We start from the raw sequence: 20,039 nt of genomic DNA, 5'->3' as shown, positions 1-20,039 counted from the left end.
TCTGGAAACGATTGCTTTGAATCCAAATCAGGACACATAGCACGTGGAGCCCGACTCTTTGAGTGTATATCAAAATGACTTCTAGATATATTTCATATATCATTTGAGGACACGGACAAAACAGTCGCACCATCCGCGCGCATATCCGTCTGTGGCTGTTGCGGTGACGTTTACTTTTCGCGTTTCAGTGATGTTGTGGTTTTGTATGATTTGTGAGTGGAAATGCTGGTTTTGACGTAATTAGCTATGTTTAAATAATGACATTTGTTGAAAAATGGAGTAGGCTGTAAGTGCTGCCAGTGACTGTATACGATCTCTATTAAGTGAATGTGAAAACTGCCAATTGCAACTTAAAACAATGTTTGATGAAGATATTTTGCAAATAAAATATTTTCCGCGTGTCATCTCCTCGTCAGTTCTCTGCAAGAGTGTGGATGTGCAACAGGTCTAGTCAGCTATCATCTGACATGGGTGATTTTTAGAATCGAGCCGATAGACAGATGTGAAAGGCCGTCTCTGATTCCTTGCGACACGTTGCATTGCCAGATGCAGCCCATGCAGCCCATGCAGGCATGCAGTCTGAGTTTACAGAGCATGTGAATAGACTGCTAAAATATTACTTTGTTCTGTACACACGCTTGGGACATTTTCATAGTGTTTCGAGACTGTTTGTACGTAGTGACGTGTCAAACTGACAGAATCAGAATCAGGAACATTTATTTGTCATTTCATTCCATGCACATGAAATTAAATGAAATATCGTTTCCCCCAGCCCACAGCAGTGCAACACAAAGACAACAACACACATCCAAACTACAAGAACACATACATCCATACGACAAAAAAAATGACAAAAACACATTTTTCCAACATATCCACAAAAAATAAACAAAAAAATCACTGTCTAAGAGAGCGAATGCCAGGATGACTCGGAACTGTCGGTCTGCATGGGCTAGCAGTTAGCTTAGCCTGCCCCGCTTCCACGTCCTGCCAGACCGCCCTCGGTGTTACCTCTTCGGGCGCAGCTTCAGGCAGGGCCCTGGGCCCACAGGACGCAGCGGACCAAGCTCTCCCAGCCGACCCAGCGCCAGCTCTCCCAGCCATCAAACGAAGACACGAACTTAGACACGGACGTGGACAAAGACACTGCATGGACGGTGAGGCCGCCGCAAACGTAAGTTCGCGCCGCCACCTTCCCACACCGGAAGCCAAATGTGGCAATAACACATTCTCCAGAGGATGGCATTTGCACTGACTCTCATTTTTAACAATTATAATACATGAGGAAAAGATGCAGCCTATTATGTTGTAATGCAGGATGTAGACAGACGGCACGTGGAGGTGGTTGTTTTAAAATTCTAAAATGTAACGTGTTAAAAGTGTTCAAATATAAGCCACATTTTTTTGTTTCACGAGTAAACGAAACGAGTTGCTTTTGAATCAGAATCATTACTTGTTCACCGCATATTTGTTGGCCAACTTATAAAGTCGTTCAGCACCCATTTCTGGTCACATGACCAGATGCGAATAGTTTGCTATGTAATACAGTTCAGCTGTAGACCTACTGGGGACATTTATAAATTAATTTAAAATGTATTAAACAAAATCTTAGATTCTGCTGAAACCTATGATCAGATGCTCACAGTATTCTATAACAGTATATGAGCCCAAGGTACAAGTGAGGGAAACATTCTGTTACAAGTCATAAACCCTACGTGGACTTTGCACCTCCTCATGGGAGCCGGCAGCAGAATGAATCAGTCATCGCAGAACACCTGCAGCAAAACCTGCAAATTACCAGGAGCGAAGCAAGGGAAACCAGTGGACTGTGAAAATGTATGGCCCATTACAGTACACACCTAAACCAATTAACACTTAACACTGCAGCAGTATTGTAGGCGTGCACGCCAGTGGCCAGCAAAACTTGCAGCCCGGTTCATTTTTCGAGTTTAAATGATTTGTTATTTCTATTTTTTGCTCTTATTTTTCTGATGGCTTTTACCTTATAAAGTGAAGAATGCATGGAGGGACACGTCAAAGGGTGTGTAGCGAATTGCAGTGAGCCATATCTGGACCCATAATGATGCTTTTAGGTCTGACATGATAATGGGCTGCTCTCGCAGAGTTGTATCCTGACAGAACACAAAGCAGAGGTTAAACACAGGATGGAACCGGGAGGAATTGTTTTGTTTTGGTGCTTGTTGCAAAAGTGTACTTTCCACACAAAAATAAATAAATCATAGAACTTCAAGCCAGTCACCCTACGATTTATGTTATATGTTAATGCAAGGTACGCTTCAGCATCTCTGTGACACACCAGGTTACCCACTATTTAACCTGAACCCTACTTAACCGACACAGAACCTTAACCCTAAACCTAACCTCTACCTAATCTCCATCCATCCATTCATTATCCAAACCGCTTACCCTGCTCCCAGGGTCGCGGGGATGCTGGGGCCTATCCCAGCAGTCATCTACTTAATATTCATACGTAAGGCCAGATGTTCTACACTGGATTCCATGGAGCACCTGCTGCACCTTGCCTGTCATGGGACGAGAAATCCCATGGATGCATCTCCTGACAGTCTCTCTCTTTCTCTCTTCCCCTATTCAGTCTGCGACTATATACTGGGTTGTACCTGAATCATATCTGGCCTCATGGGCATCCTGTAAGATTAAAGTAACCCTTTTCAGCCCTCCATGCGGATTTTTATTTATCCACATGAATGACTTCATTACTAACATATAATACCAGTGATGGCTGCCATCCCAGTGGGCCCTACTCCACAAGCATCAGGCTCATTTTATATGCACCACTTGTTTTGTCAAGAAGTAATTTGCCCGTCTGACAAGCTTTTCCTCAGCTGAGAGTTGGAGATACTCTCAGTGTTACCGGCTTACGTATTTACACACTGACAAACTTTGACTTTGTAGCCTGCATTAGATTTTATACATGAACTAGCCCAATGGGAAATTGGTAATACGTGTAATACATACGAATATCCACTAGGTGGCGGCAAAAGAAAAACGAATTTAGGTCCGTTGCATAGTTCATATCGGTCAGCCTCTCCCAACTCAACCACAGGTCGTTTTCCCCACAGGACACGGCGGCTGTAGCACCGAGGCTGCACATGAACCACAAAAGCTTCATTGTGATTATATTATTTTGCAGTGCAACTAATCAGCAATTACACATGTATTCAGACATGTTTGTGTACAGTCAAAATGTTAAAAAGAAGGTTGTTACAAACTGTCAGTTTACGCAACCTAATGCACATATTGTGGTAATGAACATAACGTACATGTGTTGGCTACTGATAACTACAATATTAAAGAACAATATGCTTACGTTTGCAAGCTAAAATTGCGCTGTAATGTTTGAATACATTCTATTTCATAAATGTTTGAAATACATCAGCAGTTGTTCAAAAATAGCCAGTTTTCATTTTATATGCAACATCACAAGGATTTAAAAAAAAAACCACACACACATTAAACCACAGAAATGGTTTCAAACAGACACTTCAAATCCACTCCAATTTTGTTATGATGATAAAGAAGAAGAGTTGGTTTGTCATATATGGGGGGTGTACAAGCAGAAAAACAACCACTCTGTCAAAACAGAGTAAAAAAAACCAAAACTTCCCTCTAGTAAATGTCAAATGTCAAAAATATGCGTTGTCAGACAGAATACCACAGTTGCCAGCCAAAACCTGCATCAAAACAAGTCTAGGATGCAAAATTCCTCATTGTCCATTAGGTAGTTTTAAAACTTCTAAAACTGGATGACACTCACTAAATCTATAATATCAAAGGAAACGTTGCACATTGCCTATTGTTAGTAAATGACAGTTGTCATCACCAAAGGTGTGTACAACACCCCACCTGTCAGGACTCAGTACTTCACAAAGGACTGGGTCACCACCTTAGCAAACTCCTCATAGTGAACACGCCCATCAGCTCCCACGCCGGCCCTCCTCAGCAGCTCGTCCACTGCAAAAAGGAACAAGACGATCAGTCCAAATGGTCCAATGGTTCTCACTCAGGTATCTGGTACTGTTGGGCTTCTACTCAGCCTGGTAGTTCATTACATTCACCTGTTGTTTCAGGTTGTCCTAAAACCTCCCAGGTTGGAGGCTGGAACAACTGGAGCAACAGGTGAGCGTAATAAACTACCTGTCAGAACAGAAAACCAGCAGTAGTGATGGTAGCAGACTGAGATTGATGACCACTGAAGTAGATCATAGTTTAATATCCACACTGTGACCTGTTGATCTGATGTATTTGAATGAAGTCAGGAACAATAATAAGCAGACTAAAAGGGTCAGCCATCTCAATGATCTCACTTGACTAAGAAATCTCCTTCATAACTTCCTGCAAATGTTCATGTGGATACAACCAACATGGGGATGTCAAAAACTCCATAGTGCCGTAAACATCAGATTTATGATTGGTCTTTTTTTTTCGTGTTTCTTCTCTTTAGTTAGCTGCATTTAGATGTTGGGGTTTAAGGGCAAGTGGTGGCATATTTAAAGAAATAAATTGATTACAGGTGTATGTGTGTATATATATATATATATATATATATATATATATATAGTTATTATCAATGATCCATTATAACTAACTCTTCTTCATATCAATATGTATCTCCTCTTTTTCAATGTCACAGATTAATCTTAAAATAGGCACATTGCATTGGGTGGCAGAATGGTCATAGTGATTAATCTGCTATCTGGCTGGCCAGATAGGTTTGATTCCTGTACTACTTTACCTGCCCAAGTCGTATCAATGAGCAAGATATTTAATGCTTATTTCTCCAAGGGTTAACCTCTAGCTGACTGTTTTGGGAGATTTACAACATATTCATAAAGGATAATTAGGCATACTGTTGACTTTGCGCACCCCTGTGGACAAAATTGGTAGTGCTTCGCAGAAGAACGACGTCGTTTTGCAGAAGCCTTTTGTGACAAAAGTCTCCATTCACCCTCTGGTAACTCGTGCATTTCTTTTAAAGAGAAGAGTGGGGGATGAGGTAGCGTTTTGGAAGAACGAATGTTTGCAAGATATACAACAATGAGGTATATCTTATACTGTGGCTATGTATCCCATCTACGTGCCATAAATGTCTAATCTTCTCGCTGATGGTCTCATTTGCTTATGCTGGTCATACAGAAATCAAAATTAAAATGAGACTGATAGATACACAGTGAAAAAACTCCTCGTAGCAGCTTTAACAGCTCTACGTAAATATGATTTCTGCTTTACTGAGACAGGCGGACTATCCTAAATTTTCCAGATTTTATGAGTTGTCCATATTTTCTCCTGTCCCCTGTCTGTTCCTCACCCTCTGAATTGGTAAGTTTCTCTCCCAGCGTGGTGAGTTTGGTGCGGAGCTCTGATGCCAGGATGTAGCCTTTCTGTTCCCTATCTGTCATCCTCATGGCTTCCAGGATCTCCTCCTGGGGCTCCTCCTGCTGGAGTTGCCGGTGCATGATGGTCAAGAAGGTGGAGAAGTCCAGCTCACCATTCCTGTCTGCGGCCAGAATCAAATTAGCAAGAAGGATGGACATTTCTATTTTGGCCATTTATCCAATTACAACCGGACCAACAGTAGATACAACTATAATTCGTGGATCAACAACACTGTAAGCACCTAATAGTAAGGCGATCAAGGGTCAAATCCACGGCACTCCACCAGTAGATGCAGAAAATGAAAATTGTAACTCTAGAATGATCATGGATGATAGGGAAGTATTAGGTAGAGAAAGACAATGACAATGGATGGCAGAGAAGTAGCTGGTGAAGTAACAGAATGATTAAGCGACCTGGTATTAACCTGCGATCTCTGTACAGAGATTACATTACAGTCATTTAGCCGACGCTTTTATCCAAAGCGACTTACAATAAGTGCATTTAACGTAGGAAATCAGGAGAACTACTAGTCATCAGAGGTCACAAGTGCATCTAAACAAGCATCTAAGAGCGAAACCAGTGCTAAAGTAAACGTGCAAGAAATAGATTTTTTTTAATGCGTGAATACAATAAGCGCTAAGAACAAGTAACAGGGTAGCAGATATGTAATCTCAACAAGTAAAAAGTGCATGTTAATGGGTTTCAGAGGACAGAATACACTTTTGTCATTGTACATACATACATACAACGAATTTCATTAACCCATCCTAGCTGTGTAGCTTGGAGCAGTGAGCAGCTGCCGTGCAGCACCCGGGGACCAGCTCCAGTTATTTCTTCCTATTGCCTTGCTCATGGGCACAGGCAGGAGTATTAACCCTACATGTCTTTTTTTTGATGGTGGGAGGAAACTCACACAGACACGGTGAGAACATGCAAATTCCACACAGAAAGGACCTGGGACGGCCTGGGGTTCGAACCCAGGACCTTCTTGCTCGGCTACTGTGCTGCCCCATAGTGGTAAGGTTGCATCAAGGTATAAACACAGACAGCACGCCTTAAGACAGTAACATGAACGGACCACTTGCAGAGGTCACACCACCAACCAGTAGTTTATTCTTAACGTATTGAACTCCTGACAGCAGTTTACTCAGACTTGCCCAGATCTGGCACGAACCACTCCCACAGCAGGGAGCCAGTCGCTGTTGTAACATCCACAGCAAATGCAAACATGAGAACGGCAAAAGGACTCGTCTCATTTTCCTCCCGACACAAGATTATTTTGTTGAAATACTGGGGTCCCCCTCCTCTCCCCCTTTTTACCCCTCCCCAATTGTACTTGGCCAATTACCCTATTTTCCGGAGCTGTTCCGGTCGCTGCTCCACCCCCTCTGCCGATCCGGGGAGGGCTGCAGACGGCTCAGCGTTTTCGTTTTTTTACCGATTTTCACCGAAAAATACCCAGAATTTTAAACTGATTTTCACCCGGATTTTATGTTTCCACGGATCCAAAAGTTGTTGTTAAGGTTTGTAGAACGAACCCAATAGCGACAACACAAGACAAAGTAAAGCACCAACCTGGCAGGACTCGTAGAGGAGAGCCGGCCGGGCCTGGACAGAAGGGGGAGGCGCTTCAGGCGGAACTTGAGAATAGCTTCTTAAAAATGGGAAAACGTAAACTGCCCCCTTAATCCGAAAAGGAAAAAACGTAAACTGCTCCTTTAAAGTCCGAAAGGGAAAAAACGTAAACTGCTCCTTTAAAGTCCGAAAGGGAAAAAAACACAAACTGCTCCTTTAAAGTCCGAAAGGGAAAAAACACAAACTGCTCCTTTAAGGTAGAAGTCCAACCGAGTAATAAGATCCACGGTGAGAGAGGAGAAATTAGAATATCAAAAACTTGATCTCAACTAGAAAATCACGATGGGAAAATCCAATGGGGAAAACACAAAGAGAGTTCTTCTCCGAACAAGCTCTCAAGGAGAACTGACACAAGGGAATAATCAAACAAGCAAAAACACGGAGAATACTACAATCTGTACTCCACCGGGAGACACAGAAATGTCACAAAACTCGAGACGAAGAATTTACTCACGGGACTGTTCAGGACGAACTCGCGACGAGTTCTGGAAAGCAAACAAACTTATACTAGAGTGGTTAACGAGTAGGTAGGCTGCAGGTGTTTCAGACGCGCCCTTCCCCCGCTCTCATTGCTGGTTGCCAGGTTGGTCAACAGACCGAGCCCTAACAGTACCCCCCCCCCCTCTACGGGAGCCACCAGGCGACCTGCCAGGCTTGTCAGGGTGACGGCGATAGAACTCAGCGAGCAGACCAGGGTCCATGATGAGCTGGCGGGATACCCAGCTTCGTTCCTCCACCCCATAGCCCTCCCAGTCAACCAAATACTGGAACCCCCGTCCCCTGCGTCGGACGTCCATCAGCCGACGGACCTTCCACTGTGGATGCCCATCCACAATCTCAGGGGGAGGCGGAGCTGGGGCCGGAGGCATAAGGGGGCTCTCGGAGACAGGCTTTACTCGGGACACATGAAAAACCGGATGGATCTTCATGGGGGCCGGGAGCTTAAGACGCACAACTGCAGGACTGGGTACTTCCTGGATCTCGAAGGGTCCAACGAACTGGGGATTCAGCTTCTTGGCAGAGGACTGAAGGGGGAGATCCTTGGTGGACAGCCAGACTCTCTGTCCGGGTTGGTAAGCTGGTGCTGTGGATCGGCGACGGTTAGCTCCTCGTCTGGCACGTTCCGTAGCACGGAGCAGCGCAGCCCTGGTGATCTCCCAGACACGACGACAGCGGTCCAGATGAGTCTGCACGGAGGGAACCTCCACTTCGGACTCCTGTGCAGAGAAGACGGGCGGCTGGTAACCCAGGGATGCCTCAAAGGGCGAGAGGCCGGTGGCGGAGCTGACCAGGGAGTTGACCGCATACTCGACCCAGGGGAGAAACTGACTCCAGGAGGTTGGCTTCTTGGCAGCGACGCAACGGAGAGCAGATTCCACACTCTGGTTCATCCTCTCAGTCTGTCCGTTAGTCTGCGGATGATATCCCGACGAAAGGCTGACCGAGGCGCCCAACCCCTTGCAGAAAGCACGCCACACACGGGAAACAAACTGGGGCCCTCTGTCTGACACAATGTCCTTGGGAAGTCCATGCAAACGGAAGACGTGGCTCATCAGGAGGTCAGCGGTTTCTGAAGCAGAAGGAAGCTTAGGCAAAGCCACCAGGTGAACACCCTTGCTGAAGCGATCCACCACCGTCAGGATCACTGTGTTGCCCTGAGACGGAGGAAGTCCAGAGACAAAATCCAACGCCACATGGGACCAGGGCCGACTGGGAATAGGAAGGGGCTGCAGCAGACCAGCCGGTGCCTGGTGAGAGGCCTTGCTGCGGGCACAGATGGTGCAGGCCATGACGAACTCCTTGACGTCCCTCCTCATAGTGGGCCACCAGAACCGTCGAGCTATGAAAGTGAAAGTGCGGTGGACTCCAGGGTGGCAAGCGAGCTGACTGGTGTGGCCCCATTTGAGGACCCGAGACCTCACTGAGTCCGGAACAAACAGTCGGCGAGGCGGCACGTTGCTCGGGGCTGGACTGGAGCGCAAGGCGCGCTTGACCACCGTTTCAAGGCCCCAGGTCACCACGCCAACGACCTTGGTCTCAGGGAGGACGGGACTTGGCTCCACCGTTACAGGTTCCTTAAGGTGTTGACGAGACAGAGCATCTGCCTTGGTGTTGCGGGAGCCAGGACGATAAGTCAGTGTGAAGTCGAACCGACTGAGGAAACTGGCCCACCGTGCCTGCCGACCATTGAGACGTTTGGTTGCCCGGATGAACGTCAGGTTCTTATGATCAGTCCAGATGGTAAATGGATGCTCTGCCCCCTCCAGCCAATGGCGCCATTCCTCAAGTGCAGCCACTACAGCGAGAAGCTCCCGATTACCAACATCGTAGTTCTCCTCGGCGGGAAGGAACCGGCGGGAGAAGAACGCGCAAGGATGAACCTTCTGGTCGGTCTCTGATCGTTGGGAGAGCACAGCCCCCAATCCGGTGTCCGAAGCGTCCACCTCAACTATGAACTGCCTCTTGGGATCGGGATGGAGTAGGACGGGGGCACTGGTGAACCTCTCCTTGAGCGACAGAAATGCAGAGCGAGCAGCTGGGGACCAGACGAACGGCTGAGAGGGGGAGGTTAGACGGGTGAGGGGTTCTGCTACAGAGCTGTAGTTTCGGACGAACCTCCTGTAAAAGTTCGCGAACCCGAGAAAGCTCTGCAGTTCCTTACGTGACTTAGGATCCGGCCATTCCACCACCGCTTTGATCTTGCGAGGATCAGCTCGAGTCTTGCCTCCCTCCACGATAAAACCTAAGTAGTCCACTGACTCAGAATGGAACAGGCATTTCTCAGCCTTGACGAACAGCCGGTTACGAAGGAGGCGTTCGAGAACCTGCCGCACGTGCTGGACATGCTCCTCGAGGGACCTGGAGAAGATGAGGATGTCATCAAGGTAGACGACAACGAATTGGTCGAGCATGTCGCGAAGGATGTCATTCATGAGTGCCTGGAACACCGCCGGGGCGTTGGTGAGGCCGAACGGCATTACCAGGTACTCATAATGACCACGGGGAGTCTTAAAGGCTGTCTTCCACTCGTCCCCTTTCCGGATCCGAACGAGATGGTAGGCGTTCCGGAGATCCAGCTTAGTGAAGACAGTCGCCTGGGTCAGGGGTTCGAGGGTGGAGCTCATCAGAGGCAGGGGGTATTTATTCTTGATGGTGATGTCGTTGAGTTGGCGATAATCAATGCAGGGTCGGAGACCACCATCCTTCTTCTTAACGAAAAAGAAACCAGCTGCCACCTGGGAGGATGAGGGTCGGATGAGCCCTGCCGCCAACGATTCTGAAATGTAATCGTCCATAGCAGCCTTCTCGGGAATGGAAAGGCTGTAAAGACGACTGCTAGGGAGAGAGGCCCCAGGACGGAGGTTGATAGCACAATCATATGGCCGATGCGGAGGGAGAGACTGAGCCCGCGTCTTGCTGAAGACCTCCCCGAGATCATGATACTCGGGAGGAACAGAGGAAAGATCGGGAGGAGGGGCAATCGGAACAGTCTGGACTGCTGGACCAGGTGCGGCCTGAAGACACCGGGCGTGACAGGAGGAGCTCCACTCCAAAATGTTACCAGACGACCAAGCAATGTGTGGCTCATGCTGAGCCAACCAGGGACGCCCCAAGATCACAGGAACTAAGGGAGACTGGATGACGAAGAACTGAAGGCTCTCCACATGGTTTCCAGCAATAGTGAGAGACACGGGACAGGACTGTCGGGTAACACTGGCCAGGCGGCGCTCATCCAGAGCAAAGGCCTCTATTGGCCTCTCCAATTCCTCACATGGAATGTTAGCTTGAGCAGCAAACGTAGAGTCCAAGAAACACCCATCAGCTCCCGAATCGATGAGTGCGCCTACAGTGAGCCGCTGGTCTGCCCAAGCCAGGGTAACGCTCACAAGATGGTTAGCCGGAGCAGGATGGCGGGAACAGGAAAGACGGCTCACTAGGATCTCCCGGGGTCCCAGTGAGCCTAATCTTTTGGCCGCGTAGGACACTCGCTGATCCGGTGTCCCTTAAGACCGCAGTAAAGACAGAGACCTGCCTTGAACCGGGCCTCACGTTCAGCGGGAGTCAGTCGTGTACGCCCAAGCTGCATAGGTTCCTCCTCTGTCACTGTCTGGGAGGAGGAGAGGCTTGCCACAGGGGAAGTGGAGTGCGACAAAGAAGAGCCCCCTTCGGAAGCTCTGGATGGCTGAGAGGTAGAAACGGTTCCCCGTAGACCTCGCTCGCGCCTTCTCTCGCGGAGACGTCCATCGATGCGGATGGCAAGGCTGATAAGGTCGTCGAGAGAGGTAGGATCCTCCCGGGTGGCTAGCTGATCCTTGACGGCATCGCTGAGGCCCCTACGGAAGGTTACCCGAAGTGACTGGTCGTTCCAGCCACTCTCAGCCGCAGCCAGCCTGAACTCGACTGAGTAGTCAGTGACACTGCCACTGCCCTGCTGGATCCTGCTCAATCGGACACCCGGATCCTGACCGTACACTGGATGATGGAATACCTTCCGAAGCTCAGCCACAAAGTCATCATAGGAAGAGCAGAAACTGGCCCCCATGGACCAGGAAGCAGTGGCCCACTGAGCAGCGCGGCCAGTCAGCAGGTTAGTCACGTAAGCAACTCTTGCAGCATCTGTGGTGAACCCCCTGGAATGGTGGGCGAAGACAAGCTCACACTGCATGATGAACGCTGGCGAGTTCGTACTGTTAAGGTTTGTAGAACGAACCCAATAGCGACAACACAAGACAAAGTAAAGCACCAACCTGGCAGGACTCGTAGAGGAGAGCCGGCCGGGCCTGGACAGAAGGGGGAGGCGCTTCAGGCGGAACTTGAGAATAGCTTCTTAAAAATGGGAAAACGTAAACTGCTCCCTTAAAGTCTGAAAGGGAAAAAACGTAAACCGCTCCTTTAAAGTCCGAAAGGGAAAAAACGTAAACTGCTCCTTTAAAGTCCAAAAGGGAAAAAAACACAAACTGCTCCTTTAAAGTCCGAAAGGGAAAAAAACACAAACTGCTCCTTTAAGGTAGAAGTCCAACCGAGTAATAAGATCCACAGTGAGAGAGGAGAAATTAGAATATCAAAAACTTGATCTCAACTAGAAAATCACGATGGGAAAATCCAATGGGGAAAACACAAAGAGAGTTCTTCTCCGAACAAGCTCTCAAGGAAAACTGACACAAGGGAATAATCAAACAAGCAAAAACACGGAGAATACTACAATCTGTACTCCACCGGGAGACACAGAAATGTCACAAAACTCGAGACGAAGAATTTACTCACGGGACTGTTCAGGACGAACTCGCGACGAGTTCTGGAAAGCAAACAAACTTATACTAGAGTGGTTAACGAGTAGGTAGGCTGCAGGTGTTTCAGACGCGCCCTTCCCCCGCTCTCATTGCTGGTTGCCAGGTTGGTCAACAGACCGAGCCCTAACAGTTGTTCCTGTTTGTGTGAGGTTATGTAACAGTGTCCTCTTGTGGCGAAATTCGTAATGCTGGATGGTTTTGGAAAATAAAACCCGGAAACGCTGATTCATGCCAGCAGTCGCCAGCTGCTTCTTTTCACCTGACAGTGAGGAGTTTCGCCAGGGGGGCGTAGCACGTGGGAAGATCGCCATATTCCCCCCTGTTTCCCCTCCCCCTGAACAGGCGTCACGACCGACCAGAGGAGGCGCTAGTGCAACGACCAGGACACATACCGATATCCGGCTTCCCACCCGCAGACACGGCCAATTGTGTCTGTAGGGGCGCCCGACCAAGCCGGAGGTAACACGGGGATTCGAACTGGCGATCCCCGTGTTGAATAGACCGCCACGTCACCGGACACCCCGAAATACTGGTTTTGAGTGTAAAAAAAAACCAGACTTGCCACCTTCCCACCCACTAATCTTCTTCGTATAGTGTCTTGAAAAATGTAAACCCAATCCCAATGTGAACACAATGCAGATGATAATGCATGACAGAGCCAGGTATAAATGTAGAGGGTGTGATCAGCTCGTTCATTATCAAGATAACGTATCAAGGTTCGGATCTCGTTATAATACCCGCTTTAAATGGGATCAGAATAATCACAGTGGTAGAGAGAAGACGGGCCAAAGAGTAAAGATAAAAAAGTGCTCTATAGAGTTGCCCTGAAAAAAAAGTAAAAACAGGGAAATTCCCTCGTCTTGTCCAACATTTATCAGAGCCAACATGTTGTCTCTTTGTCACCTCCAGGCCTGTGCTGCACCCGTTCACAATGTTGGGTGCTCCCTGACACACCATCATAAGCGTTCTGCATCATTTATTGTGTCAGTATCCAGTTGAAACCGTCCACTTCAGCCATCTGATCTGCTCACAGCTGTGAAATATAAGACACCCCAGCAGGACCGGCTGCTTCTTGGAGTGACGTCATATTGGCTGTTCAAGCAGTCCCAGAACGCAACTCACGACCCAGGACACTTCAGATGGCACCCGTGCTGTGGGGCACGTTAGGCTATAACACCAGGAAGATACCATCTTTACAAATTCACCTGTCTAGTCTCAGAGACTTTTTACCTCTGATCTTCCCCTAACAGGGAGGTCATGAGTGGAGCTGGGCAATATATCCATATAATATCAATATCGTGATATGAGAATAGATACCGTCTTGGATCTTGATTGTCAAATAGTTAAACGTTTATTTGGGAAGGGACAATGTACATTAATCAACGTTTGAAACAAATGTAAATGTACCCGAGTTAGCTAAGAGGCTAGTTTCCATCAGCAGCCCCTTAGCCTGATGTTGTTGGGCGATACCATATTGTGATATAACTTCCATGTTTTCATTCCCTGGTCTTAAAAGCTGCATTACAGTAAAGTGGCGTAATTTTCTGAATTTATTAGACTGTTTTAGCTGATCTGAATGAGCAATGAATACCTCCACCTGCTTGGTCATCACACCCCATTATTAATGTCCATTTCTGGGAATGTTCTTGTGTGTGAAAGCACCAGTAGTCCTTCCCACAACATCATCATATTAGCACCAGTAGTCCTTCCCACAACATCGTCACATTATTGATATCGATGTATTCATTCAAAGATATTGTGATTTTTTTTGGGGGGGGGATACCCATTTTTCTCCCCAATTATACTTGGCCAACTACCCCACTCTTCCGAGCAGCCCCATTCTCTGCTCCACCCCCTTTGCCGATCCGGGGAGTGCAGCAGACTACCACATGCCTCCTTCGATACATGTGGAGTCGCCAGCCACTTCTTTTCACCTGACAGTGAGGGGTTTCACCAGGAGGATCACGTGGGAGCGCGGCCGACCAGAGGAGGCGCTAGTGCAGCGGCCAGAACACATACATCCGGCCCTCGCAGACACGGCCAATTGTGTCCGTAGGGACGCCCCACCAGGCCAGAGGTAACACGGGGTTTCGATCCGGCGATCCCCGTGTTGGTAGATAATGTGATATTTGATTTTGTCTATATCGATATAGCCATGAGTCAGGCTTCAGCCATTAAACAGACATCAAGGAAAAAGCTGACGTGTGCCGTTATAATGGCATGCTGTGTGAGCTGGGCGGACAGAAGGGCATGTTTGACGGGCTGAAAAACAAGACGACGACAGACAAACAAGTGAAAAGATAGACGAGCCGAATAACATACAGACATCGCTGACAGGTTGACAACCTGTCATGGGTGGAGGCGGAACCAAGTGTGGGAGAGGTGTCAAGCGACAGAGTAGACAAGACAAAATCGAAAAGACAGGCTGGTAGGGAAGAGCTAGAAAAGGTGTACCGATCCTATTCAGCAGCAGGTGGCGTTCCACCTCGGGCTGGGTGGGGCTGCAGCCCAGACAGCGCATCACCGTGAGCAGCTCCCCGGCTGCGATCTTCCCGCACTGCTTCATGTCATAGAGGGAAAAACACTCCTTGTACTCTGCAAGACACATCATGTCACTGAGAACCACTCAAACACACCCAGCAAAACCCTTCCTGAATGAACATTTAGCAACGCTGACACTCAATGGCAACCCTGGCCCCCTATGTGAACCCATCTACTACTCCTGCTACTCTGAGATGGGGTCCCTGGCCCCCTATGTGAACCCATCTACTACTCCTGCTACTCGGAGATGGGGTCACATGTGGCCGCATCAACCCCAAACCAACAACGTGAGACACTTCCGTTATCAGACACAGAATCATTACCACATATAAGTTGTTGGATCACGTCAGTAAAATTTTAAAAAATTGCTGTCAAATTGGCCTCATATTCTCAGCGGTGGGAATTGAGCTGACCTTGTCAGCGTGCCCCAGTTTGGACCGGGAACAAGGGATGCTTTGTACAGAGGCAGGCTGGTGGAAGTGTGTGTAGCATTTGTGCCGATGAGAGCCAACACGAATTGCTGGTCTCTTTAGTGGTCTATCTCTTATCCAAGCCTCTGTGACAAACTACGGTCACGTGGTTTTATCCAGAGTTAACTGTTCAGGTCACAACGACTGCGCCCCCAACAGGCGCTGACCGGCTCTGCGTCTTACCGTTAATCTGATCTTGCGTTAGAAACTTGGTCTGCAATAAAAGGATGGAAAACGTGAACGTCGTTACGACAAAAACCCGTGTGAATGTTACTACTACAAACGTACAGGGTCAAAGAAAACAAAACAATATCTCACCATTGTTGCCACAGCCGTCTGCGTTACTCTTAGCAAGCGTGACACCGTGTCGCCAGCCTTTCCCCGCTGTTCCCGAAACTGATCCTGCGCTGCGTCTCTGCGCGCCCCGGGTAAGATGAGTTGTTAATGGAGCTGGCGTGGACACCGCCAGGCATGGCCACGAACCAGGGGAAGGGGTGTGTGTGTGTGTGTGTGTGTGTGTGTGTGTGTGTGTGTGTGTGTGTGTGTGTGTGTGTGTGTGCGTGTGCGCGCGCGCGCGCGTGCATATAATTAATGATGATGAAATGATCTTTCAGATGAAAGCCATTTGATTTGGATGACACAAATTCAGTTCACAGTTCAGTTAATGTCCCACTGAGCGCCCATCATCGCAAAGTTTCAAGCAGTCTGCCATAAATTCCTCTTTTGGCAATTTTATGGCCGAAATGAGAAAAGTTTTTGACTACCCTGTCCAGGGAAAGGATGCTGCCAAATGCCCCTTGCTCCCCGTAGTGCAGCCGAATAGATAGATAGAGTCTTTGGTGTCCTTTTCCAAGGAAATGTGTTGCCACAGTCTGTACAGAGCCTCACATAAACACGACTACTACTACTACTACTACTACTACTTTCAGCTGCTCCCGTTAGGGGTCGCCACGGCAGATCATTCGTTTCCATCTCTTCCTGTCCTCTGCAGCTTCCTGTCACACCAGCCAGCTGCATGTCCTCCCTCACCACATCCATAAACCTCCTCTTTGGTCTTCCTCTTTCCCTCTTCCCTGGCAGCTCCATATTCAGCATCCTTCTCCCAATATACCCAGCATCTCTCCTCCACACATGTCCAAACCATCTCAATCTTGCCTCTCTTAGCCTCACTTAAACACACGGGTACATAGAGTAAGCTCCACAATATGACTACATGAAGGATATCCAGCATACATCCGCATACATGTATGTATAGCCCCCTTTTCTGGCTATACCGTGTAGAAAACACACCAGTCCTCTGATATCAGGGTAGCTGCTGCAGGCCCATTTAATTCTGGCACAAGTCAATTCTGGCAAAATCAAAATGAACAGTTAGATGCTGTGGTCATATACTGTCAGCTCAACTCCAGCACTATTCATAAAGAAACGTAACCGAATGATATCCAGCAAATATTACATGTTAGCTAGCGGAGAAGAATGGCGGCCATTACATGCGTCATTAGCTTGAGTGGACATTATCGTGACGTTTAACGAAAGAAGCACAAAATATAGATAGCTAGATAGATAGCTAGATAGATAGATAGCATGGGAAAATGTTGTGCATACATTTATACATCGACTGCCGTAACTGGAGTGCACTTTTAGCAATTTAATTACACTTTTCTTTTTTTTTAGCCATAGGAGTGAGCTCTATAGAACAACATACCAACTGTGGCCGTCGCGTGACGAAGGGAGAGAGACGTCACTACGTAATGCGCTTGACCACAACCGTGACCACTAGGAGGTGCTGTTGTCTGCTTTTGTTCCCATGTATGTTAACAGTTTGAAATGAAGGTTTATTTATATAAAAAAAAAACTACGAAGCGCTAAGTGAGTGATGGCAGATTTGACAACGGGGAGTGCAGGAGAAATTCAACATATAAAGAACAATAACTTAATATATTGTGCCGAACTTCAACAAGCTTATAACATGTAATTCTGATCTCTGTTACTTATGCACACAAGCCTATCTAAATAGCCCGATGCTACCAGGCGCTATGGTGCGTCTGTCTTCTAGTTATCACCCTCAGTCTAATGGTCAAACACAGCGGGCCAACTAGGACCTGGGAGGGGCACTTTGTTGCGATGCCTACAAGAACTCGCCCTCCTGGAACACTCACCTAGCCTGGATCGAGTCACAACTTCCAGTCAGTAGTATGTCACCATTTGAATGTGCTATGGGTTTTCAACCACCTCTGTTCCCAGCCCAGGGGGAGGAAATCTCTGTTCCCTCTGTCCAGGCCCACCTTCGTCGTTATCATAAAGTTTGGAAGGATGCCGTTGCCACCCTGCTCCGCTCCACTGACCACAACCGATGCATTGCTGACCGTTGCTAGACACCAGCCCTCAATTATAAACCAGGTCAAAAGGTTTGGCTTTACTCTGAGGATATACCCTTACAATATATAAGAAACTCACAACCCTTTACAGTGGTCCCTTTGAGACTGGTCCTATTATCAACCCCACTGCTGTAAGACTCAAGCTGTCTTCTCACATGAATATTCATCCCACATTTCATGTCTTTCATCTGAAACCTGTCTCCACTAGCCCTTTGACTCTTCCAGCTGTGGCTCCTCTGCCGCCCCCCCCCACACACCCACACCCACACCCACACACACACTATCGACGGCCAACCGGACTAACACAGGCAGTTACTGGATGTTCACCACCGAGGCCAGAGCTACCAGTATTTAGTGGACTGTGGAAGATATGGACCAGAAGAGAGCAGCTGCCCCCCCCCCCCAGCACACCCTGTGCCCATCCTTGGTCCGAGACATTAATCAGGAGCACCCAGACAAGCCCGGTGTGTTATCTAGAGGGGCCTGTTGGGGGGGGGGGGGTACTGTTAGGGCTGTGACTGTATCCCAGCTCAGTCAACTCTTCTTAACTTTTTTTCATTATCCTTTTCCTTCTTGCTTTATTCTGAAGTTCTTACCTGTCTTGTCATTGCAGTTCCTAACCCTGCTTTTGCCACCGGTCAACCCTGACTTTCTCACACCTCTTCCTCACTCCCCGATTAGCTCCCAAGCACCTAGTATATTCGCCTGGTGTCCCTGTCTCCCTGCCAGATCGTCTGGTGTGTTTTGCTACCTAGTTTTTCGATGTTTTTTTCTTTGTGAACTTATGCCTGACCGGCCCGTGTTTGACTCTGCTGCCTGATTTTTGGACTCCATATTTGCTGCCTGCCACTTGTATACGTTTTAACATTCTTGGATGCCCTCCAATTTGCATATAAGCAAAGAAGATGTACGGATGATGCAGGGGCCTTTCCTGCACTGTCTGCTACAACAACTGGACACCAGACTTTTTTTTTCATTGATTTTAGCTCCGCCTTTATTACAACCCAGCACCATCGGGTAATCAAGAAACTACAGCACCTCCAAGTTCCATCACCACTAATCCACTGGATCCATTACTTCCTCTCCAACAGACCATAAGCAGTAAGGGTTGACAATTCATTGCCGCCTACCATTATTCTCAGTACTGGCACTCCGCAGGGGTACGTACTCGGTCCATTTCTCTACACCCTCTATACAATTAACTGTCAAATTCCATCCACCACTACCCTCTACTTCAAATATGCAGATGACATGGGCGTCCTCGCACTGCTCAGTAACAATGACTCTCTCTCTCTCTCTCTCTCTCTGCCCATCAACATTGTATATCCCATTTTAGCACATGGTGTGATGGTAACTTTCTCTAACATCTCAAAAACTAAAGAACTGCTCTTTAGCCCCACCCCCCAGTCTCACCATCAAAGGAGAGAAGGTAGAGGTGGTGGAGTCTTTCAGATACCTTGGTATTATCTTGGTAGTATCTGTGTAGTTGTGGAGGCCTATACTCACCCACACATGCCCTCCTTCAAGACAATAAAAACATTGGGCATCTTGCAGCGATGCAAAGGTGCAGCTGCAGGTCCATTCCACAAAGTCTGGCTTTGTTTGGGTTAGTAGATTTGAAACCTTCTGCTGGGATAGGCTCCAGCATCCCCGCGACCCTGAGAGCAGGATAAGCAGTTTGGATAATGGATGGATGGATAGCTGTTTAAATAAAATAGAAACTTATTCTTATGCTACTCTGGGAATTGGGTCTCCTTAAAAACTAGTAAGATTATTGTGTAGTTGTGCCTCCATTTGACAACCTGCCTTCACTTTAACAACTTATATTGGATATGTATTTTAAGATCCAAGATGCTTGAAATAAATTGGTACTCATGACAGAAAAAAAAATGCCTTAATGGCACAAACGGTAAATACAGAAAAAAAATTATGTGCAAGAAGGTAAACTTCAGACCACACCACACCGAGAAGAACCAGGAAGGGCTCCACATGATAGGAAGGAGGTCTCACACAGTCAGATAGGTTGGTTCATCTTTTTAATGACAGTGGCATTACATACAATTTTCATAATATCAACATCCAGCTGTATACTGTCAGTAGGACCGGACTATCATTTATTGTCTTTCGGTGGTATTGTATCATTCTAAAATATGGATATTGTCACATCATGATATACATTTTAATCATCTGAATTAATGAAAATGAGAATCTTAAATTGGTCACAAAATGACATCTGGAATATTTGAGGGAGTATCAATTGAAATCTGTTTTTGGTTTGATATTATACTTAACGATACCAATCAGTTTGA

General features: G+C 47.3%; 1 protein-coding gene across 1 annotated transcript; it reads right to left on the bottom strand.

Annotated features, from left to right (window-relative positions):
- Positions 1–3,895: 3,895 nt before the first annotated feature.
- Positions 3,896–15,779, bottom strand: calml4b (calmodulin-like 4b). The gene is made up of 5 exons (XM_056282351.1): positions 15,671–15,779; positions 15,536–15,566; positions 14,796–14,936; positions 5,348–5,536; positions 3,896–3,993 (listed from the first exon to the last, which is right to left on the bottom strand). Exons 1-5 carry the CDS (start codon positions 15,671–15,673, stop codon positions 3,896–3,898), a joined length of 462 nt encoding a protein of 153 aa, XP_056138326.1. The 5' UTR covers positions 15,674–15,779.
- Positions 15,780–20,039: the final 4,260 nt, after the last annotated feature.

The sequence above is a fragment of the Lampris incognitus genome, chromosome 6 (assembly GCF_029633865.1).
Source record: "Lampris incognitus isolate fLamInc1 chromosome 6, fLamInc1.hap2, whole genome shotgun sequence".
Taxonomy (NCBI): Eukaryota; Metazoa; Chordata; class Actinopteri; order Lampriformes; family Lampridae; genus Lampris; species Lampris incognitus.
The sequence above is the reverse complement of the archived record's forward strand: the minus strand, read 5'-3'. Positions and strand labels throughout refer to the sequence as shown.